Source organism: Lycorma delicatula, chromosome 1, assembly GCF_047948215.1.
Source record: "Lycorma delicatula isolate Av1 chromosome 1, ASM4794821v1, whole genome shotgun sequence".
Classification (NCBI taxonomy): domain Eukaryota; kingdom Metazoa; phylum Arthropoda; class Insecta; order Hemiptera; family Fulgoridae; genus Lycorma; species Lycorma delicatula.
In genome coordinates this window covers 126,869,816-126,895,308 of record NC_134455.1, presented here as the reverse complement: position 1 = coordinate 126,895,308, position 25,493 = coordinate 126,869,816, and the positions used below count along the sequence as shown (strand labels likewise).

The 25,493-nt window shown below is 32.5% G+C and overlaps 1 protein-coding gene across 1 annotated transcript; it reads right to left on the bottom strand.

Annotated features, from left to right (window-relative positions):
• Window positions 1-514: 514 nt before the first annotated feature.
• LOC142322040 (kxDL motif-containing protein CG10681) lies at window positions 515-25,445 on the bottom strand. The gene is made up of 4 exons (XM_075360651.1): window positions 25,241-25,445; window positions 22,280-22,479; window positions 7,200-7,391; window positions 515-833 (listed from the first exon to the last, which is right to left on the bottom strand). The coding sequence occupies exons 1-4, from the start codon at window positions 25,381-25,383 to the stop codon at window positions 700-702; spliced, it is 669 nt and encodes a 222-aa protein (XP_075216766.1). The 5' UTR covers window positions 25,384-25,445; the 3' UTR covers window positions 515-699.
• Between the last annotated feature and the right edge of the window lie 48 nt (window positions 25,446-25,493).

The following is a 25,493-nucleotide window of genomic DNA, read 5'->3' as shown; positions in this document are numbered from 1 at the left end:
ATTTTTCTATCATGCACACAGTTTTTATACAATAATATTTAATACATTGTTTTTTTTAAATTTCAGTTTTTTTTTTAGTAATAAATTAATATAAAACAATGATTTAAATGACTCTGAAGAGAGGTTGGAGCACAAGCTTACTTACCATTATGAGGGCAATATCTGTAAGTGCAGGATGATCATTCACTGAAGCATCCTGAAGTGTTGCCAGACCGTAGTCTGGCAAAAGAAATGTGTGAGGACACACATTTCTTCCACATTTAACTTGTATGTCACAAAAAAAAAACCATGAGCGACAGAGAAACCAGTAAAACTACTTGTATATTTGAATTCAACATGAAAAGTTCTATTGGAATCAAATACTTTCATTCCTATATAACAAAAAAAGAAAGTTTAAGTTTGTCCCCACTGTAATCAAATTATTAATAATTAATAAATTATAACATTAAATAAAACATTTAAAAAACACACTATATAACAAAACATTGATACACTGAAATAAATTTTATATGAATAGAGAAATATTCTATTACTATTTATAATAAACAAATATCAATTGATAACAATTATAATTTACATAACAATATATAAGTAACATGTAGGCCTGCATGACTGTTATTCAAAGATCATATAATTTTCATTAATAATGTATATGACTGTTAATAGAGGCACAGCTGTTAGAAAATGTGCAGTCCCAATTCAACCAGTATCTGATGTATAAGGTGAAGAATCATTATTATCATTATAATTTTCATTATCGTTGATGCTATTATCAGTAGAAGAACTATTGGACCTAGTTATAGTCTTTGTATCTTCAGCAGCAACTGCTTCACCTGAAAAAATAAACACAGAAACCACCCAATTTAATAATTATTTAAAAAAAAAAAAATCTATTAAAATGAACATTAATAAGTATGCCTGTTTTAATTAATGAAAAAATGACTTGAGTATGAATGTGATCTGGTCAGATATCTCAACATTTTACCAATATGAGATTATAAAGAAATTATGTTGTGCTTTAAGAAGAGGATAGGTTCAACAATGAAATTATGATTTGTAATAAAGAGAATGAACGCACAAATAGACGTACATAACTCATGTGTGACATTTTCTGTCTTATACAGTAAATTGTTTATTTGTTTCTTTAATGTGGAACAACTGCTGTAATCATTAACTACTATTACATAACAAATTTAAATAAAATTTCATCCAGAATTGTTCAATTTAGACACTTCAATGGTAACCAGTTTATTAAATATAGCTTAAGCTGTTGACATTTTGATTTCACTTCACACCTGTGTCATAGCACCAATCAAGTTGTAGGGAAATGAAGTTCACAATGTTACCCAGGATTGCTGTATGTATTTAAATACATAAATCCAAAAACTACCTTCTGGCCAAATATAAACTAACAAAATTAAAATTTTAGTAATCAAATAATGGTAATTGCTCTTAACAATTAACTACTATTGCCACATTTGAATGAAAATAATTTGCCTTTTGCCAAATAGAAACACAAGAACTGATTCGTCTGTGGAATCTCAGATGAGTTGTGATACTTTATTTTGGAAGAAAATTTAAGTCTTTTCACATTTAAAAGTCTGTCTTTTTTTAGCTTTCCAACATATACCTGTATCTTTTCATGAAACATTATTTAGAATGTTTCTGTTGCAAGCAGCAACTGACAGTTTTATCAGTACATATCATAAAGACCTGACATTATCTGGACATATCATTAACAAGGATTGCTAGTGATATTAACCACATTGTAATTTGTAACCAGGAAAATCATAAACAACTTTAGTGGTATAATATACATGTACACACAAACAAGCATTAATGAAGAATAAATTTACAAGTCACAGCAAACTTTACATCAACAAAATGTTTAAATTATTATTTAATCCATTTTTATAAATAAATGTGAGCAGTACAAAATAAAAGTAAAAAAAATATATGGTATACTTATTTGTTTTTATAAATAACTTTTTAATGATATAATAAAATAGGTACTGTAAAATGAGCTTTAAATGCAGGTTTTTATTTTGAAAATAAACACCAGATGAAATATTTTTCTTTTGTTACATGATCACTCATTCATTCTGATTAAATATAATACATAGACTGTTGTTGTGTTACAGCTTATAAATCTGTCAAGTAAATTTATAAATTAACATTTTATTTCAACAATATTTATTTGTTCATTATCTGCAGCAACAATGTATCCACCGCTGTTACATGGTAGCAATTTGGAAAATAACAAATAAGAAAGTAGCAATGGTAAAAGGGCTTAAAGTAATCATCTGATTACACTGGTTCAATGTGCAAACTAACTAACCAAATTGAACAGTAATACTATAAAATATTTAATGTTTCCCAACTTCATAAAATGTTTAGCAGACAACATAATCTGCAGCTGGTATTATACTAGAATGAGCATCACCTTCTCCTTCAAATGAAGTATGCGTGTGCAAACACGCAACTATTTTTCTATTATTATCTACTTTAACTAGGTGGCTGTCTGAAACAAACAAAGAAAATACTCATAATGAAGAAACATGGTACACATATGAGGTCTGCTCACAAGAAACTGAATTAAAAAAAAAAAAATCCTGAATATGACAGTATATCTATTTTGCAATCTTCTGTATCAATTCTCTCATACCACCATCTTTCTTAATTTGTACTACATGGCTTGTATATGTTATACTTGGTAATTTTCTTGATGTAAAAAATGAAGGACTCTGAAGTATATGTTAAATTTTACTTATATTTTGGGAAAACATTCACTGTAAGTTTTGAAATGTTTTAACAAGATTACAGGCAAAAATATAAAATATATATGTAGCGTAAGTGGTTTAATCATTTCAAATTAATAAAAATAAAAATTCAGGACAATGAAACATCTTAAGCTATGTACTATTACAATCAAAGAAAAACCAATGACTGCCTGTTCATGAAGTATCAGAAGAATTAATTTACTTAATTAACTAACGTTGTTGTATGTTTAATTAACTTCTAAAAATGACACTTCTGATGAAAAGACTGAGCATACATCAAATTGTAACAAAATTAATGCCACACATATAACAAACAAAAAAGAATACTATGGTCAGAGGCTTTTGGATTGATAAAATAACAAAACATTTTTAAAAAATTTCAGAAGTGGGTATTATATGGTTATGATGAAGAAACAAACCATAATCATTACAGTGTGTGGGAAAAGTTTGAATTGAAATACTAAAAATCCTGATGAAATTCTGCAATAACTTATTGCAGAAGTTATGGTCATATTGATAATGTTTACTTGCAGATGAATGTTATAAGTCTATTCCACGAGGTCAGTCTACAATGAATTTTATTAGATGGTAATATAACATTTAAGAGACAGCAAGAAAAATGAAACCTGAGATACGGATCAGCAAAACATAGACGTTGCACCATAAAAATGCAGCCTCATTTCATGTCATTCTTTGTATTCACATCACTTTTGTTTTGTGAAAAATGTGACAATTTATTTCTCACCCTACTAATCCCTGGTATGCTTTTTTTGTTGAAAAGAATTTTAACTTTTATACTAAAGAAGAAATTAAAGAAATTTGCTTAAGGATCTACATACATTCAAAATAGAATTTTAGGAAGTATTTTAAGAGTAGACAAAATTAATTATGCAAGCAGAGTATTAAAATTGTAGTAATACCTTGGTAACTTGAAATTGAAGAACAATCGTTTTTTCTTCCGAGTTACTCTAATTTCAACTACACATGGTTTACAATACTACGGTGATATAGTATTGTGCTGTACTGTACACCTATCTACAAAGTGATCATAAAGTTGTCCAACCCAAATTTTTCTGCTTTGTAGGAATGACAGTTAAAATTGTAAAAAATATTTTAATTAGGGTAATCGTTTGTGTGACAGAATAGTGTATGGTAGCACTGCTAGATCGCCAACAGGCAACAGTGGGTGTAGCACCAAGCAGTTTGTTTAGTCCAAGCAGCAATGTCTTTTACACAAGATCAAAGTGTTTTTATTGTTGTGAGTTACTGCAAACCAAAATTGTACGCGAGGTGACAAAAAGATTTTTTAAATGCTTTTCCAGATGCTAATGTGCCAAACAAATCCACTATATGTATTTTATTTAATCATTTTTGGGATACAGAAAGTGTGCAAGACCATAAGCATACCAGCCATCCAAGTGTTTTAACTGATGACAGTCTGCAGACAATACATGAAACAGTTCTTCATTCTTCAAAAAAGTCTCTTCGAAAACTTTCTAACCAGATTGGGCTATCTTATCGAAGTGTTCATAATGTTACTAAAGTTCTAAAATTACATCCATACCAAATTAACAAGTCATTAACTCCAAGAAGCAAATAAGACCAGATAAACAAATGCAGTATTGTTGATGATTTAAAAGTTTCACTCGAAATGACGTATCTGTGCAAGACAAGTTTTTTTCAGTATTGAAGCTTGGTTTCATCTTAACAGGTGTGTTAACAATCAAAATTAATGAATATGGTCTTCATAGAGCTCACATGTATTCCATGAACAGCCATTACATTTGTAAAAAATTGGTGTGGTGATCTCATCAGAGAATTGTCTGGCCTATCTTTTTTTCGGAGACCATCACAGCCAAATGGTATCAAGAAATAATCATGCAGTTTATACCTTTTCTACATGCTGATAAAGGTGACTACTGACTACAACAAGATGGAGGAACTGCACACATGGTGAACAGTAGTATACAATTTCTTCAATGGCCAGATAATTTCTTTAGCCTCCTCGTTCACTGGACCTGAGTTCTCCCAATTTTTATTTGTGGAGCTTTTTGAACGATAATGTGTACTCAAACAACCCATATAAACTTGGTGAACTTAAACAAAATATCGAGGACAGTATACCAAATATCATTGCTGTCATTACAGAAAATGGTCGCATACAATGTAAGAAAATGCGTTGATGCATGCATTAAAACTCATGGCTGACATTTCCAACACTTATTATAAACTTTTAAGTAATACTTTTGTAAAAGTTAATATTATTTTGCACATTAATAAAAAATATAATAAGGCTTTCTAAAAAACAATTTGTTGTCATTTGGGTTGTGTGATTTTATGATCAATTGTTATAACGAGAAGAGATTACATAGTTACACTTATGCAATTGTTTAAACACTAAAGTATTAATATATTATTGTTTCTTCTATGCTTTTAATAGACTCATGTACCAAAACACAGAACAGGATATGTAAAACACATCAAAGATAAAAGATTAAAAAACTGCTCTGTATACCATACCATAACATATTTAATCTGATGAAGAGAAACAAATTAAATGTATAATACAATATAAAGAATTTAATTGAACTGAAGCGTGTATAGTACTTTTTTATTGTATTTTACAGTGATGTAAAAATCAGAATGAAAATGATGAATATTGTTTATTGAAAATAAAAGCATTATAAATTGTATGGAAAACATATTGATGATACACTAGCTTAACTGGAATAAAGCCAAACTAAACACATACAATTTCTTCTCTGTCAGCTTTTTTTTTACAAAAGTGACCCAACCTCTAGATACAAATCACAGCAACTAACGAAACACGGAAAATAGGAAGAATATAAAGAGTATTTCAAAAAGAATGCAACCCTAAGATTAAGAAGGTAGAAGTTACGCAAAGGTAAATTTTATTTTTCCCTATATGTCAGTTGGCAATACTGTACTCAAGGTTAGCAGCTTGTAACAGTTGAAATATTCTTATGAACTAGTGCTATACTAGTATAAATTCGTCTCTATTGGGTTAAATATGTCATTTTCCAAGGTTGAAAATGTGTTTCAGATAAAATTTTCCAAATGTTCTCATTGAATTATTGATGAATTTCTCAATTCTTCTCTTATAAGTTGACAATACCACATTTGATTAATAAATTTTGTGAGACTGGGAGTGTACACGATCGGAAAAGCACAGGTCAATGACCATCACTGTTAATAGTAGAAGTTCTGGAGTAAGTGAAAGAACATTTTACTCACTCATCCAGAAAGTTATCTTCACAGGCTGGGCTTTCACTATCTACAGCTTTTAGGGCTACTAAAATATTACAACTGCATGCTTATCACATTGGTATTGTTCAAGAACTGAAAGAAGTAGACCATGGAAAATATTTACAGTACTGTCTCTTATTTACAGTTAGTCTTTATTTACAGTCTGTTACGTTCTCTTATTGATGACAATGGTATTAAAATTTTGGATAATGTTTATTTCAGTGATGAGGCATGGTTTCACTTGGATGGCTACATTAACAGCCAAATATGGAGCACTGAAAATCCTCACACGTTTCATGAACAATTACACGCACATAAAATTGGTGTTTGATGTGCAATCTACCAGAATCATGTAATAAGGCCTTCATTTTTTGACAAATCAGCAGATGGTTTGGTTTATCACAACCTAATCAAACAGTCTATTGCCATATTAGTTTAACAAGAATGAGAATGATGGTTCCAGCAGGAAAATGCAATGTGTCATACTGCTAATGAAATGCTGGTTATATAACAAGAATTTTTTGACCATCATTTGATATCAGAAGGGTTGTGGCCTCAAAGATCCCCAGATCTGACACCAGCAGACTTTTTCGGGGGTATTTAAAAGGTGAAGTTTTTAAAAACAATCCTCATACACTTGACGAATTGAAGACTAATGCTGAAAGTTATTTTCAAACATTACAAAATGTGGCTGCAAATGTTATGAAACGTGTACGAACCTGCATCGCGATCAAAGAAAAATCATTTTGAATATCTCTTGTAAAGTTATTAAAACTAATATGAATATTGTTGTATAAAATTTTATTTGAGTACATTGTATTTTATTAACATTAATATTTTTGTAATAAATTCACGTCGTAAAACAATGGGGTTCCGTTACATGTGAAACCCCTTTTATTTGCCATTTTAGACTACAAAGCAGCATTCCTAGCTGTTTGAGTAATCTATAGATATCTTACTGATGTTTGATTTTGATGATACTTTGATAAAGGTTTTTGAGTTAACAAAGTTTTCGTTACTGAGGCTTTATTAGTGCATTTCAAAACATGAATAGGTTAGAATGACATGTTGATCAACAAATAACTATTTTTTTTTATTTTTGGTTTCTTTATAAACAGCTTTATGTACAACTTAGTACACTACTCTACTTACCTTTAACATTATTTTTATCATCATATGACTTTGTACGTGATGCCTGCTGTTGTACATGTGAAGTGACTACATCAGCTGATTTCGAAAGTTTTGGCTTCCCCAGTGTTATACTATCTATTCTTTCTTTATCATTAGAACTTGTAGGTGCTGTTTCATCTTCATCCTCTTCATTAACAACACTCTGTACAGCAGCTAAAAAAAAATACTTAAAATGAAACTTTAAATTAAAATATAAGTTATAAAAATATCTTAAATTTTTTTAATTAGATATTGATGAACTTTATTCACTAAGGTGTTGCCAGACTATTAAGAAATCCTACAGTTAAGGAATCAGTAATGCAGGTGTAGGATGACTCAATCTTTTCCTTTATCTATTTTCTTAAAAATCCTAAATTGATATATTCAAATTTTAAGATTTTTTTTTTTATTTTCTATGTATCTGATATTAATCTGTTCAAGCTAAACTGAGATTTCCTATAGCCCACATTTTCTTTTACAAAAGATGTTTTATTTACCTTATACCTCAGTTTGCAACATTTCATTGTTTTTTATTTCCACTATTGTTTAGAAAAATATTACCATAAAATTGGTTGTTTAGAATTTCAGTTGCATATATTTTAAATATATTTAATATATCACATTAACATAAATAATACTACTGTTGTGTGTTGACAGTTTGACCAGGACACTGAGAGACTAATAAACAAAGAATTTCTAATAAATATAATTTATTACTGAAAAAATAAAATTATTTATTTATTTAGTAAATTAGAACAACTACTTAAGCCTTTATATATTGTACATTAAACAAGACACTTATGGAGAGATAACGACTATAATTTGAAAAAAGAAAACAAATACAATCATTATTAAACAAAATCCACCATAAAAAGTAATATAAACAATATTATAATAAAATTCCGTTATTATGTTAACTATCTTTCCCTTGGCCTATTGCATAATCAATCAGTAAAGGACTTACCTTGAGAATATTACCAACTTAATTTTATGTTTGTATATGTTTTTATTGAACTGGAATAAGTAAATTTCCTCATTATAAGTATTGGCTACATCTATATCACTCATTAAGTGACTGATCAGAGCTTTGATCATACAAAAACAATCTTTGAATCCTTAATGAGGAACAAGGTACACGCATCTAAATATCTGATTCCTGGAAAAATTTAACGTGCAGCAGACAATAAAAATGCAGGGCATCCCACAGACATCTTCTATCAGCAAGAAAAGGAACTACATTGAACTTTATTCAAGATGAGACCTCATAATTGACTTGTACAGAAGAAAACAGGTGTTAATGCTTCTAAAGTTACACGCCATTCATTGTGAGACCAAGGTTTCTCCTAACTTCACTGACTAATTTCTCCAAGTGTTTTATTAAGAGAAGTTTATTGTCAAACAAGATTGCTAGATCCCTCACTTCATATACTCTATTTATAGACACATCTGCAATACTATATCTATAATTACAAGGTGGAAGTCTTTCTTGAGACGAATACAACTTGAGTTTTTTCGATCTTAACAGGCATACGGTTGGTTTGTGACCAATCACAGATTTCATTAACAATATTTTGTAAGATATGATGACGTCTTGTGCAAATATTATACTATGTAATTTCAAATCATCTGAATACAGTTGGAATTTGTATCAATTACATCAATAATGTCATTAATAAATAAAGGAACAGAGGCGGATCAACATTTGATCTTGGGGAACCTTGAAAGACATAGAAAAAGGACAAGAAATATTGCCAGCATAACACACCAAGAAAGTTCTACCCTGAAGATAGGACTACCCAGTTGACATAATGCATACTAAATACAAAGTTGGCCAACTTTTGAAGCAGCAAGTGATAGGCACTTTATCAAAGATATTTTGATAAATCAAAGTGTACTACATCTAATTGTTAGATGCTGCAAGATTAGACGATGTTGATTGGCCCTTTCTGAAACAGTGCTGCATCAGCGAAAGATTGTGTTGGACAAGAGAACAGATACTTCCAAAGACAATTTTTTCCAACACTTTAGATATAGTAGGAAGAACTGATATAGGATGACGATATTGCAGTAAATGGTATAGGATGAGGAAGTTGGCATCCTGAGCTTGAGGATAGGAATGACCAAGGCTTTTTTCCAGGTGGTGGGGAAATAGCCACTTGTGAGACTCTAAGGAAAGATAGATGCAAGAGCTGGAGTGATAAGGTCACCAATACCTTTAATTGTGAATGCCAGAATCCCATTAATAAGCTACAGACTTTCCATTGATCTCTTTTACTGCAGTCATCACATCATTAGCCAAGATAGAAGGAAATGTAGTTCCACAACGTTTAAAGCTGAAAATGCAAGAAAAGATTCTTTGCCAGTAAAGTAAAACTTCTGGTAGCCTGACTTGAAGTGTTCTCTAAATGCCTCACATGCTGCTCAAGAATCTGGCAAGACTTCACCTTTGGCAATTGAAACAACAGCACAATTTGTATAGCCTAATGTTTTGTGAAAAACTTCCAAAAATTAGAAGGCTTGCTGTGAAGTTCACTCTCACACCACTGAATGTAAATCAATTTATCCCACTGGAGGATATGCTAGACTAGTCTCCGTAAAAGTGAAAATTGTTCATAATCAGCAGTAAGGCCAGAACATTTGAAACGAAAGTGCACCCCCTTATTCTTTTGAATCAGGTTTAGAGAACCAAATTGGAAAATTGCTGGTATGGAATTCAACAACAGGAAAATTATTGTTAATGAATTTAACACAATTATAACTTGCAACAAATACTGCTGGGTCAACATGTATATTAAGCAAACATTACTCCATGCTATTTGCAAAATGTCAGCGTAGACTCACATAATCGCCACCATTGTAATTCCTTGTGGCTCTGGGTACATCAAAATTGATGAACTTAAATTCCGTGATCGAAATTGTATATGTCCGATGAAGCCGATCTATCTTAACCAAAGGATCAATGTCAAAATTTAAAGCAAAAGCAATATTGAATAGAATTAGGTTAAGAATAGATTGATTCATGATAAAATCTTCATCCTCATAGAATACTATATCAAGCCCAGTGAGATCACTAAATCTAAAAATAGATCTTGCTCTGCATATAATAATTATAATAATAATTAATTTAATAAGAAATAATTAACATTATGATGACAAGTTCTAGATTTCCAAAAAATTCCAGAGGAGTTGATATCACCTAAAACAATTACATCATAATACAGAACATACAATATATCCAAAAAATTTAAAATAATTTTTTAAAATCATAGGAGATAAAAACTGAAAAAAATAATGGTTAGAAATTAAAATGTTTTTCTGCCCAGACAGGGAACTTCGATCCATACAGTTTCATCAACCAACTCGAGAACTGTTCTCTGAAAACACTTTATGCATCTATCTACAGCCAGTAAAACACCACTGTCTCAGTGGGTGACTCCAGAATAATTTCTATCAGCCCCCCAAAAAAAGAACAATTCAGGAAAAAAGTCAAAATTCATGTGTTGGTCACCTAATCAAGTCTCTGATAGAGCAGTAATACTTTGACTGGAATAACTGCAGAGGAAAAAACTTTGCTGCTTTTAGTGCAAGTTCTCTAACATTCTGGTAGTAGATAGAAATCCCCATCACCATGCTATCCGTATTACCTGCCTCCAAAGGTGTACTAAAACCATCTTCCTGTATTTGGAGTTCTCTTTAAGTCTCCTATATAATGGTACTAACGAAACACCCTGAGGCTAAATAGCATGATCATTAATCTTATCAAAGTCGGATTCATAAACATCAACTCAAAATGAGTTGTAGGAGTCAAATTTTGCCTTCAATCAAATGCATTCAGAATAAGTCAGTTCAAAGGGTTTTAACAAATTATTTACCATAGCAACAAAGACCAAAGGTTTAAATCTCTTAATAATAATAATTACAATAAAAAAAAGAATAAGCCAAGCAAAATCAGAATAAGGGGAATGAATCAGTATTAAGTCCCCTTACATGTATAGAGCATAAAGGGGGATTAATGTACAATCCAGAAGAAATTTCTAATGCTCTGGCTATGCAATATGTTCATGTTAGTAAATCCACCAACTACCCACAGGCTTTCTTTCTGAAATGACAAGAGGCTGAATGTGATCTTAATTTTAACACGAAATCAGATTATGCTTATAACGCGTCATTCAGTGAGCAAACTGCAATTTGCCATCCGGTATAATCAGCGAGATTAGATATTCCTTACAGTGCACTGCGTCGACTACCAGACAGTACTGATGAGATTACTGAATATACGAGGCATATTCTTTATAAGGGCTGTTTGGTCATTAAAAATTAACTTGTGAGAAAAGGGTTTTTACTTACAGTTTTAGTTTACTACATATCTACTTCACTTTTCCACATAATCGCCATTCACTTCTTAGCCCTTTTTGTAATGCTGCACCAGTTTCCTTAACCCTTTTACATAGAAGTTTGCCACCTGGGAATTAAACCAATTGACAACAGCAGTCTGGAGTTCTTCGTTGTTTTCAAATCATTGTCCACAAAGCCACTTTTTCAAATGCAAAGAAGAAGAAGTAGTTGCTAGGTGCAAGGACAGGACTATATGGAGGGTGGTCAAAAAGTTCCTAATGAAAATCTTAAATCATCTTCTTGGTTACGGCAGTGGTGCGAGTACACACGTTGTAGTGAAGAAAGATTACGCCGGATGACAGTTTCCCACATTGTCAATTTTGTATTGCATGTCTCAAGTTTGGTAAGCGTTTTGCAGTATGTCAGCTGTAACTGTTGATCCACGTTCCATGAAATCAACAAAAATTACGCCCCTTTTCGTCCCAAAAAATAGTATCTTTTTGACTAAAGTACAGTGATTGCTTAAACTTTTTTGGATTTGGGGAACTTGAATGACGCCACTCCATTGACTGTTGATTTGCTTGGCATTTTTCCTGCCACCACCCCTATTTGGTCGCTCAAAAGTATAAGACCAAATGTCTGTGCCACAAATGGCTACTGAGGCTCAAAACAGTTTAGCGACCAGTGTGCTAAGTAGCTCCTAGAGCTTAACTAACAGTGTGAGCGGACAAAGCATGGTGCCATACACCACTGGCATACGTGACCCAACCGCTCACTTGTCATATATGTACTAAAATGGGTAGGCACACCTCATCAACTACTGAAAATATATATGAAATTCCATAAATTAAAATTTACTTGGTCTAGACAGCAATTTGCTGCCACACCTAGGTCGCTGAATGCCAGCAAGTATCTGTCCACCATATTAAAGTGTTTGGAGCCTTAATTGGCTGGTGGTCAGCAATAAATATATATATATATATATATATAGCTTCACACAGCAATGCAGTAAGTCTTTTCTCTTAGATAAACTACTGATGTTGGTTGAACATAGCAACTGCATCAAGGAACTCCCAAACGGTCCGAAATGCAGCTCTTGCCACATTGACTTTCTGTTTGTGAGTAGCAAATTTCCACCTTGACCTCTAAGATCCAGGGTGGCCTGGACTCTGCCACCCCACCCCCCAGGCAGTCAAACATCAGATGTTCATTTGACTGGATCTCTCTGCAGATGCACAACTCATCAGCTGCCAGGCGAAACTGAAACAGATATTGGTTTCAATTAACCTGGGCACCCGCTGCCCTTAAAAAAGATCTTGAGGCAAACTATTCCCCCAGATCCTGTATAAACTTATACAAGGATCTTCCCTTAGTTACAGTGTTCCGGCTGCCATGCTTCCATCACGAGGCTCTGCAGCCTCTTCTGCAGCCAGGAGATGGGCAACTGAACAAAATTTAGATCTGGTGCATAGTGATCACCGTTCCGCTCCAGTACTGGCCTGGCTTGAAACCACATCCCAAATACCTCGGCTTCCTGGCCTCTTCGCAATCTCCACATGGCTGCCCGTACTTTCACCACTAAATCGATTGGGAGAGCCTTCCCCAATACAGTGATAGCCTCATAGGAGGTTGTTTTAAAAACAACCTCCTACGAATTGTATACAATTAAAGCTCTGTGCTGGGCACTCCTAAATTTTGAACAAGTGCTCCATTCATCATATCTAACCTATGTGCTCAAAAGGCTGCCACGTAAGAGATCATACTTTCAAAGACACCTCGGTACACCACGTAAATTTGACAGCACGACAACCCATAGTCTTTCCGAGCAATCCTCCAAAATTTGTGTATCACTGAGACGGCGTCCACTGCTACTTGCCTAATGTGGTTGCTCAACAATAACTTTTCATCAAACAAAACACCTAGGTACTTATGTACTCTAACTCGGCTAATTACACAGCCTTTATATTTAATATGGGGGTTACAACTGTACAGTAATTTGTCTGCACCCTTGAGAAGCATAAAATTCGTCTTGGGCACAGAAATCTTTCAATTTTTAATGTCCATCCAGCCCTCTGCGATTGACAAGGCCGCGATTTGACTCTGTCTTCTAGCTATGGTTGTGAATTACCACATACTAAAAGGAGACGGTCATTGGGCCGTGACCCTTTCTGGAAATGTCAATCCCAGAAATCCGTTGAATACCAGGTTCCACAGCATGGGGACTGAGAATGGAACCTTGTGGGCTTAAACAGAGCTGTACGGTTAGACAAATAGTCACGTAACACAGCCTGCAGGGCTATGGGAACATTGCGGCATTCCAACTCATAGAGGACAGAACTCCAACACAAGGAAGGGAATGCTGCCTCTATGTCTATAAAAATTGCCAAAACATATTTACAGTCAGCACTTTCCACCTTGGCAAGAGCTTTTATGATGCAATTGTCGATGACAACCCCTTTCGTCAAGCCATACTGGCCTCGATTTAGAAAAGAGTTCACCTCAATGCTTTCCCAGAGCCGTTCCACAACCAGCCTTTCAAGCAACTTGCCGATTACCAACAAGAGGCTGATGGGCCGATAACTTCCAACCTCACTAGGATCCTTTCCTGCATCGACTGTTGTTTTGATTCTGTGTTGGTGAAGGATATCCATTGTCTCGTCGCCCGTAACAATGTGGAAAAACAAATCATCGATGGAGATAGTGATCCAAAAATGCTCGTTCACTGCACTTTCTTTGCTTTTTGTGTTGCTTTGTGAGCATTTTTGGTACCCACCTTGCACATAATTTGTGATATTTGGGAATTTTTTTGTGACAATCGTGTAAATAGAGGTGCATCCAACATGCGGAAATTCATCAGCCAGAGAAAGCAGTTGTCAATCACTGACCACACTGCATCTTTCGGTTAGGTTATGTCTGATTTCATCGGTCTGAGTAGTAGGCTGCCATTCTGCTCTTCGTCATGCACATTTGTGTGACCATTTATAAAGTCTTGACACCATTGTCTAACCTTTCCTTCACTCATTACTGTATGTCCACATACCAGGCACAACTCCTGAATTTCAGCAGCTGAAGATGATTTTGCACACAAAAATCAAATCAAAGCATGCACTTCATAACTGGCGGAAGAAACAACTGTCGCAGACATTGCTATCTGCATTCACCGCCATGCAAACCATTACCAAATCAAAACAACTGCAGTGGTTTCGTAAATAATCGTTAGATGCTCCAGCATGAGTGAAACTGTGTTCAGACCTGCTAATATTTAAATATAAGCTGATGGCCCTTACTTTATGAATATGCTTCATATATAACGGTATCAGGATACAAGGAAACTATCCATAGATTTGAAAAGAGGCTTTGGTCATCCCTTGCTTGAAATCCGGCAAGGATCCCCTGAAAATAAAAACTAGACACTCCTGTGTGTTTAACAAGCTGTTTAGGAACATTACTGAAAAATATGGCCAACTTTTGGCTGACAAATATACAATCTCTTACAAGTACACCAATATGGGTATTGTTGACACCATTCCACCACTGATCAGTTGGTCTATCTGGAAATGCCATTCAAACTTCTTTTGTCCAGAAGAAGCACATGGTTGCTCTGTTCATGGTCGATCTAGAGAAAGCATTTGATAAAACATTGTATTTAACAATCTCAGAAGACTGCATGAATGGAAGTTCAGAGGTAAATTACCTAAATTCATCTCCAGCTTTCACAGAGACAAAACTTTTTGAGTTTGTGTCGGACAGTCACAATCAAACCACATGAGCTTGAGAATGGAGTACCACAGGGGTCTCCTCTAAGTGATATATTTGCCACTGCAATCAATGGTATAGAAGTGTCAGTAGGAAAATGCATGTACGTAGATGATCTAGTGCTATTCTATTCGGTCACATCAAATGCAATGATGCAAGGTGACATCAAATGGAAAATACAAGTTGGAACAAACATTGGTTTTTAAATCACAATAGCTAAGACCGTCTGCATTTACCTCTGTTGGAAAAGGAAACAACTTCTGGACACAGTACTGACTTTAAATGGCACTCGCCTACAGTGTACAGACAGTGTTAAATTTTTACAGTTTGTACAGTGTACAGACAAGTGTTGGTATAATTTTTGTCAGATGTTTAACATGTAGGCCACTTATAGATTATCTATCATCTAGGTGCACACCAGCTTCAAATATTAGGTATATATCCCATATAAATTGGAGCTAATAGAGAGGTCCTACAATGTCTCCATACAGCAATTAGTTCTATCCAAGATCGACTATGGATGCACATAACCCAGAAAATCTTATTTAGAAAAATTAAACCCTCTTCACAATGCAGGCCTGTGGTACGAATCGGTAGCATTTTATACAAGTCCTTCTGCAAGCCAGTATTGTGAAACAGACACAACACCATTACACATCTGATGGAACAAGATGATACTAAAATGTAAGATAAGATATTTTATCTTTTCCTAATTATCTGAACTATGCAAGTATATGACTAAAGCTGAAAGAAGTTTAAGAATTATACCAAACAGACAGTGAAATATGTTATTGAAGAATGTAATATACATGCAGACCTCAAATCCAGATATGGACTGATAGGTAATATAACGGAAGACCTTGCAAATGATCAACTGGCTACAGGTCAAACAATCACGTTCTTGGGAGCTGTGAGGCTATTTTGCAGTAATTAAAGAAACTATAGTAGAAATTATGATTCAGTGATCAAATGATATAAACAGGTAAAGACCTTAGATTCCATGCCTCAAAATATGAAAAGAAAAAAAAAATAATTCAAATAAAAAGGCAAGATTTATGTAATGATAGTTAAATTATAAAAACCAGAATACAGCCCAATTTACTAAAAACATTACAATGACTGCTAGAAACTAATATTTCATTAACAAGATAACAGCAGTCTTAAGTTCATACTGTTCACTTTCTACAAGTATTATTACTTTTACTGTTTATAAATGAACTCCCTCCCTTATGAAAGTATGGAATAGTGTCATTTTCACTACTGTTTACCAATAAATCACACAACAACTTCTTGTATTCATCCACTGTCCACAACAGATACTTGCAACGTGCTCTTCACACATTCTTAACATATGCTTACAGATTTTGTTGTTATCATGAATGCGCCGATGATAGCTCTCTGTACTACTGACTATTATCGCTTGTTTTTAAAACTGTGCTAAACATGGCCTTGCTGAACTACTGACTGTTATCATGACTAGACTGAACTACTGGCTCTCTGCTGGTCCCTGGCAGGTTTTATATCCGTTGGCCTGCAGAACTAGTACTTGACTCATCCCTTTAATTATTATAATAATTTTCATTGTCCGCGCCCTTAGGTTTTTATAAATTCTTATACCAGTCCGGTAACCTTTCTGGTTGAACAATTGCTTTTGGAGATGCTATTGTGTGTATTACAATGGACAAATCATTAAGAAAAATATCTCTTTTAGTTCCTTCTACATTTTTCTTTTCATTATTACTTTCTCTTTCTTTCTTCTTAACTGGAAGAAATTCATTACTCTGGTCTGTTGCAGTGGTCCTGTTATACTATATTTACTGTTTTAAATAATCCTTCCTTCATTATGTTATTTTTGCATTCAATTTACCTACAAATGGAAAGACAACCTTTCGTATTTCCTTCTCTTTCTTTTTTTGTTTACTTTTTCTGTGTAACTAACTTCTTTCCAGCTTTAAGTAAGGATAATCCCCATATCTTTGCCATAACAAAATTATTTCATTACCAAAATCACATTTCATCTTATAATGGTTATTTCTTTCCTAATTTTATTTTAAAATTTTTCTTTTTAAAGCAAAAAAAAGAAAGTATATTTTATTAATTTGTTACTATTTTATTATAATTCAATAATAGGAATTGTATTTATTATCCTTATATTATTGGATAGTATTTTTTTTTCTAACTGGTAAAACAAAGATTAACATTTTCAGGTATTGCATTAAATTAAAATTTAAACCTCTTTTGAATTTATAAGTTAAAAATTATTACTGATCTAATAAAATTTCTTATTCTACTTATTTTATAACAGAGATTTATTTTATAACGTTTTCACTGATTTTCACAATCATAGAAAGTTAAAAAAAAAATTGCTGCAGAAATTTTTGATAAATATATAAAAAATAAATAAAACTAAAACACATTAAATAATCCCATACAAGGAAATATAAAACATATTTTAAAACACGAATTAATTTCAATATTTTTTGACAAGTTGTACAAAGGACTAATTACTAAATAGTCTATAAAATTACTCTCTATTCTAGTGATCCAAGTTGAAAACAATTTCTGCTTGAGCAATGTGCCTAGGTGAGTGAGATTAGAAAACTAGAAAATTAACTAAGAAATTATTAAGCGTCTGTTATCCTGTGGTAAGAGTTGAAAACTGTTCCTACTCTGATAATGGCATATTTAGAGATAAACAAGAATTCTAGTAGACAAAACAGTCAAAATTCATGAAACAAATGTTTTATTTTTAATTTTTAAATCTTCAGATTATTTCCAATCTTACTTCTAATTTAGATGCTGATGAGCATGGTGCTTCAGGGCGTATTTATATCATTTTGAACTAGACTGTGCGGAAACCTGCCCTGATTGTGAAACAGAAGAAATGATGCAGCATGTTTTCTTTGAGTGCCCCCACTTCACTATGGAGAGAGGTGAAATGCTTGCACTCCTGGATACGACGGTTTTATTCTCACCTGAGGGGCTTATAGATGTCATGCTGGCCAAAGAAGGTCAATGGCTTGCTGCAGACAGGTATTCCACAACAGTCATGAAAATGACTGGATGGCGGAAGAAGCAAGGAAAGTAGACAGATGCCCAAGAGCTCTGGTGTGGAGGACAAGGCTGCAGGTGAGTATCCAGGGGGCCTCCTGAACCTGTGGGGGTTGCCTGGATGCAATGAACCTGTGGTCACTTTGATGCCCGGTGCAGGAAGCTAAGCTTCCCCTTTCTAAAGTAATGCCTCACAACTATCAGAGGTGGAGGTTTAGTCAGTAGGGTGCAAGCACACATACACACTCAATAACATCTTGCGGAACCTGTTAGCAAGCCCAACACTTTGTACATAAATGGTATTCCTCCACTCTTAAAAAAAAGAAAAGAAAAAAAAACGCTATTTTGTTTACCATTTATCTCACCATACAGTTCTATTACGATTAAACATAATGGAGCAGTACTTGGGAGTGAAGATTACTGAATAGTGCATCGCTTAAAAATAAAAACAAACATGCTTGATATTTGGTTTCATCAGCTGTAAGGCTGTACTGCATGACCTTGCTATGTTTTGACCAATTATTATTACTTGCTTGTTTTCACGCACAATTTGTGGTGCTTCTGCTACGTTCTCAACCTTAATCACAGTAATTTGATAAGACATTTTGTTTTTAGTTATTAGAAAAGTGAATATACGTTAGTTTAAATGTTTCTGTTTCATTAACTACTCCTGAGTTTTTTTGCAAGCAATGTTACACATTTTTTAGCGGGTCATCTGCCATTTAACTTGATTTAATGTTATTCTCTCTTAACATATTTTAATCTTATAATCTTTATATCTTAACATATAAGATATTGTCAGTTATGTTTTAAATACATTTAAATCTTTTTTTTTACCGTTGTTTTTACCCTATATGAAGAATGTACATAAAGAAATCAAATTCTATTTTAAATAAGATTTATTTGGTAATTTTATTTTGTATTAACCCTTTAAAGTACTTTCCCACAAATTTAACACATTTATTCCATTTTTTCTGGTGATAGGTTCCTGAAATGACTTTGTGCTGTAAAACTATCTTGTAGCAATTTTCTTTAATTTTTTGGTTCGTTTTTAAAATCCCAGCCTTTCAAGGTCATTTTTAATTTAAAAATTAGTCCGCAAGGGCAAATTTTGGAGAGTGGGAGAGTTTTGTATTTTAGCAGTAGTATAACAATAACTGCATTTTGTCAAAATCTTATTAATAAAGAATAGCAGATCAGTAGGTGAAGCACCTATCAATTTTTCAAGCCTCTAGCTGCTTCTTTCTCACTTCCTATCACAACTTTGCATTACCATTAAATAAGACTTGTTGTCTGTTGTATTAATGAGGAGCAGGAATAAAAACGCTTAGATCTACATTTTGGAGTGATTTTAGCAGACTATTTTTGGTCGAGGTGGTCATTTCATACTTCTGCAATAATTGTTTTCCAGTTTCTACATCGTAATTGTACACCCATGTCTCTGTTAATAACTTTTATACTGTTATAGCATTTTAAAAAAAGTGTCTGTAGTCATTTTACACAAATTTACAAGAGGCAACACTGTGTTTTGATTCTTCATTAGCAAATAAGGTATGCATTTTGGCATGTGTTTAGTTTTTAGGTCAACATCAACTGACGCAAAGTTAGAGAAATCACTTTTGACATTTTAAAGGCAGTTGGGAAATAATTTTTCCATAAAAATATATGAGTTTAAATTAAAAAAATACACAGAATTTTTTAATTTCCTGGAATGCATAAGTCCAACTGTCACAATTTTTTTTTGTGTTTATACACTTGTCCGTAACATTAGTTTACCCTGGTAGCCATATTGGATACTTTATTGTTGGCTGTCGTAAAGGTTATGTGTTTTGGTATGATCAGCTATTTTTAACCTGCGGAAAAAATGGAACAAAGAATCTCAATTAAATTTTGCTTCAACAATGGAATAAAGTGCAGCACTGCACTGGAAATGTTAAATGTCGCTTCAGCGACTCTTCTATAAAAAAAAACAAGTGTTTAGAAGTGGTACAAACATTTCCAAGAGTGTTGTGAAGACATTGAAGATGATAAGCGCACTGGACATCCCACAACATCAACAACCAATGACAATGTCAAAAAGTGAAGAAAATGATTATGGACAATCAGCGAATCACTATCACAGAGGTTGCTGATGATGGTGACATCATTTAACTGATACCAAGCAATTTTTTTCAGATGTTTTGAAAATGAAATGTGTGGTAGCAAAATCTTTTTCAAAATTTTTGAATTTCAAACAAAGGCAGTGCTGAATGAACATGGCTCAGGAGTTGCTGAATGAGATGAACAATGATCCAGAGCTGCTCAAACAGGTTATAACTGGTGATAAAACATAGGTATATGGATATGACGTCGAACTAAGGCCTAATCGTCCCAATGCAGGCTTCCTGAAGAGCTAAGACCAAAAAAAGGTCGTCAAGTTTGATTGAATGTGAAGGTTCTGATCACTTCAATGGTGTGTTCTTCGGTTTCAACGGCTTTGGGTGCCATGAGTTTTTACCACTAGTTTGTACAGTCAATAAGGATTGCAACCTGGAAGTTCTACATAGTTTGCGTGAAGCAATCTGAAGAAAATGCCCAGATTTGTGACAAAACAATTTAAGGCAATTACACCACAATAATGTGAATTTGAAAAAGGTAAGAATACTTGATTTTGACTAAAAAAACTGAACATGCATTACAACAGCAAAATCTGTGCTGCGGCTACTGACAGATGAACAAAAAGAAATATGCATCATTGTAAATTTAGGGTTAGTCAAATGATTATCAAAACTCTTAAAGCCATCATAATGCAAGACAAATGAAGGCACAGTTATAATGATAAAATCAAAACATAAATACTGAAAGGTTGTAGTTCATCTCAAGAAATCAATTAGTCAGTCAGTGATAGATTTTTTTATGATAATGCAATGTTTGAAAAATATAGTAAGAAAGACGTGGCTAAAGGCACGGACCAATAATTCATTACTCCTACACCATGGGCCTATAATTCACCTTCACATGTATTCAATATAAACAACAAGCTTTCAGCAAAACATACAACTAATATAGTGCATCAGCTGCTACTCTCCTGATGAATTTTTCTTGTTTATAAAATATAACTCATTTGAAAGCCCACTGCTTCCAACGCAAGACGTTATGGAAAATTCACTACAAACACCTATGCACTGTTTTATAAACAGAATTATTAGAAGTGTTTAAACAGGATAACACACTGTGGCTGCAGTATGAGTTACATTTGTCCTATACAAAAATTTACAATTAAGTGTCCTATTCTCCTGTAGATTTCCCTTCCATACAGCAGGTTTATCTTTTACCTATCCTCCTCATTTATTTTTTTTATATCATACTTAGAAATTCTAAAGATTAAATTCTGGCTTTGAAAGGATTAAATTTGTATCGTGCCAGAGTGACCATACTGCACCATTTTAATATAAAATTCACAAATAGTTTAATCAATGATTGACAAATAGCATTAGAAGAGGTAAAGTTTATAAGTTTTGGTATCCTGCAATACACCACTGGAAACTGTGAGTATCAAACAACGAGAACTTTAAAATACAAATGTTACATGCATTTGAAAAAATACTGCAGCCAACATGTTAAGAAACACAACCAGTATTAAGGGAAATACTTTGAAGTAGAAACATCAGAATATCACGCAAGTTATCAAATAAAATTCTTTTAAACATAGTTTGGTTTCTTTATGGACAGCCTTACAATACTATTAGCATATTGCAATTTTGTGTGACAAATAGATGATATGGTAAAACTTTAATAGTGTTATGTACTTTTTTAAGTTACTGAAATCATATTCCAACATACCATTCTTAATTAATTTCTGATAAATTCTACTTAATTCTGATAAAAAGAAACAATTATATTAATACCTAGGTCACAAAATAATAAATGAGAGTAATTACCAGTAAAGGCCTGTGGATATTGGTTGTTTAGTTTTGTTTTGAGAGTACGAATCCTTTTAAAAATATTATCCAAATCTTTTCTCATATCAACTAATAATTGCGTATGCTTCTTAAACTCTGCACTAGCCACTTTAAGTCGATTAACTGATAAAGAATTGCAATTGAGCAACATTTCATTTGTTTTCTCAAACCTCTGTAACCTGAAAAAAAGTAATTATTACATAAAATGTTACAGCAGCAGTTAACTTCCTGAGATCTTACAAATTTTGTCATGTATTTTGCTCTGCCACGTTTTGATTAATTAATACTTACTAAATATCTAGATATTTAGTAAGTATTAATAAATAAATTTTCAGAAGCATATACATCAGTACTACAGAAAACATAATGAAGCAATATTTTTTCTTTAAACCTAGTCATTAAAATTTTTGTACCAGATTCTAAGTAGTAAAATTGAAAATTACACTTTTGAAAACAAATTCTTCTTCTGTACCTTCTAAATTTTTATTCAAAATGACAGAACCATTTATGATTCATGATGGTTCAATTTTGTGTTATCTCCTTGTGTAGTATATACTTGTGTCTCATACATACATATATATATATATATATATATATATATATATATATATATTAAATTTTGGTCATGAATTGCAGTGCCGGATTTATGTATAAGCTACACAAGCTTATATACACAAGCTTAGGTCCCCCATTTTCTTGGTAGCGCCCAAAAAAATTAGAAAAATAAATAATTAAAAATAAAATATTTTATTTTGGTTTTCCTTATCCTTATAACATGTTTCATGAGATTAGATAAAAACCTTTGTAAATTGTGTCTTTTAAAAGAAGTTTTGTTTCTTTTTACCAGTTTGCATTATTAAGATTGTTATAAAATAAAAATGATTTTGAGTTAAAAATGTATTATTTCACTATCAATAATAATTCAGTTTAACCCTCTAGGTATCCAAAAATCATATTTGTCACTGATGTAGAATATCTATGCTTATATTTCTAATAATATCTGGGCCCCATATTTCAAATAGCTTAGGGCCTCATCAAGTCTAAATTCAACCCTGATGAATGGAGATATCTCTTTTGATTGGTTTAAGAGCTCTATTAATCTATTTAAGAGATGTGCATTAGATAGTGATGGGCAATCCGGATTGAGAGGTTTTAAATTATAAACTAAATTTACCATTTCTTTTGGAACTGCATAAAAAACAGGTATTTGTGTTTTTTACTCATATTCTAAAAACAGTGTAAAGAATACTAAGTTTTTAATATTAATTCTTTTTGTCAATAATTTCTAATTAATATCTCTCTCTCTCTCTCTCTCTCTCTCTATATATATATATATATATATATATATATATATGTCTTATAATGTCTACTGATGATAGTTGTTTAAAAACTGTAACAAATTTTAGATTTTTTAATAAATGGTTTTTGACCATATTTTGTTTTTAAATTTATTTAACTTTTATAGTTTAAAGTATAAATACTACAATTTCAATTTAATGCATCCCAGAAAAGGTTAATAATTGCTTTAGTTTTACCTCGCTTTTCACTTGTAGCACAGTTTTATTCAATGTAATAATAAAAATTTACTGACAGACTCTACAAAATTGAGCTGAGCATGTTATTTGGAAATGTAATTTTAAATAAGAAATAATTCTATGTTAGCTTAACTGAATTGAGTCCCAATGTTGAATGTAATATTTACTTACACATGTCACATTTTTATTTAAATCCACCACGCTGTTTAATGGTAAACTTGTCATTCCAAAATTACCTGTTTAACAGTTGATTTTTGAAGCCAAAGGTTCTGGGATTCAGATTCTAGTATAAGTTAGTTGTTTTTATGTGGATTTGAATACTAGATAGTGAAAAAGCAGTGTACTTTGGTGGTTGATGTTCAATTAATTACACATCTCAGGAATGATCAACCTTTCTTTCTTTCTTTTTCCTGTTTAGCCTCCGGTAACTATCGTTTTAGATAATACTTCAGAGGATGAATGAGGATGATATGTATGAGTGTAAATGAAGTGTAGTTTTGTACATTCTCAGTTCGACCATTCCTGAGATGTGTGGTTAATTGAAACCCAACCACCAAAGAACACCGGTATCCACGATCTAGTATTCAAATCCATGTAAAACTATCTGTCTTTACTAGGACTTGAACGCTGTAACTCTCGACTTTCTAAATCAGCTGATTTGGGAAGACGCGTTAACCACTAGACCAACCCAATGGGTAGGAATGATCAACCTGAGTCTGTATAAGACTACACCTCATTTAATATCAAATATCATCCTTATCTCATTGGGCCATGGGGTTGCCAACTGTTTGCTAGTTGAACAGATTGCAATGTACACATTAGGAATAATAATAAAAATAATAATATTTTTATACATAAAACTTTACATCGTTTATTAAATTCATATCTTAATGGTAAATGTTCTTTTCAAGTGACATAACCACAATACTAGAAGCAAAATCTTTATTTTGCAAAACATAAACAGACAAAAATTAAATATATTTTATATGGGCTTAATAGAAAGCAATACGTGTATTAACTAAATAGTTCAAAACAAAATAAAAATTATTATGATGGAAAAGTTACAGTTTGAAATGAGTCCACATTGAAAATTATTTTTTTAAATTTTAATTAGGTTTATTTTGTAAGTAGTTGATCCTTTATATAGTGCATTTTAAAATACTAGTAATTGTTCAGTTACTATAATGTAAATTAGCTATTAGTTATTATAATGTAAATTAAGGTATGAAATTAATAAACAATTTCAATTTCGAAAGTAAAATTAAAAAATAACATTGCTATATTACTATCTCTACATTTTCCCGAAATATCCAAAAAAAAAAGTTAAATCGCAGGATAAAATAAAGAAATATAAATGAGCTTTCGAAAGGTAACGAATTAAAAGGTTATAAAATAACTAGCTTACATCTGTTTTTGAGCACGAATCATAGATTCGACATCCTGCTGATCAACAATTCCCGCTAAACCCTGAATAAAAACTTCAGGAGCAGTGTAATTCTGGAAACATTCAATACTACCAAGATCACTTTCCGGCGTGTTTTCAGCCATTATTACGATTTCGTTAATAACTTCTCAGATAAACAAACCAACAACAAACTTATCAACTTAGAGCAATATGTCAAAATTCAGGTTAGCCAACTAAACTGTAATCTTTTGAA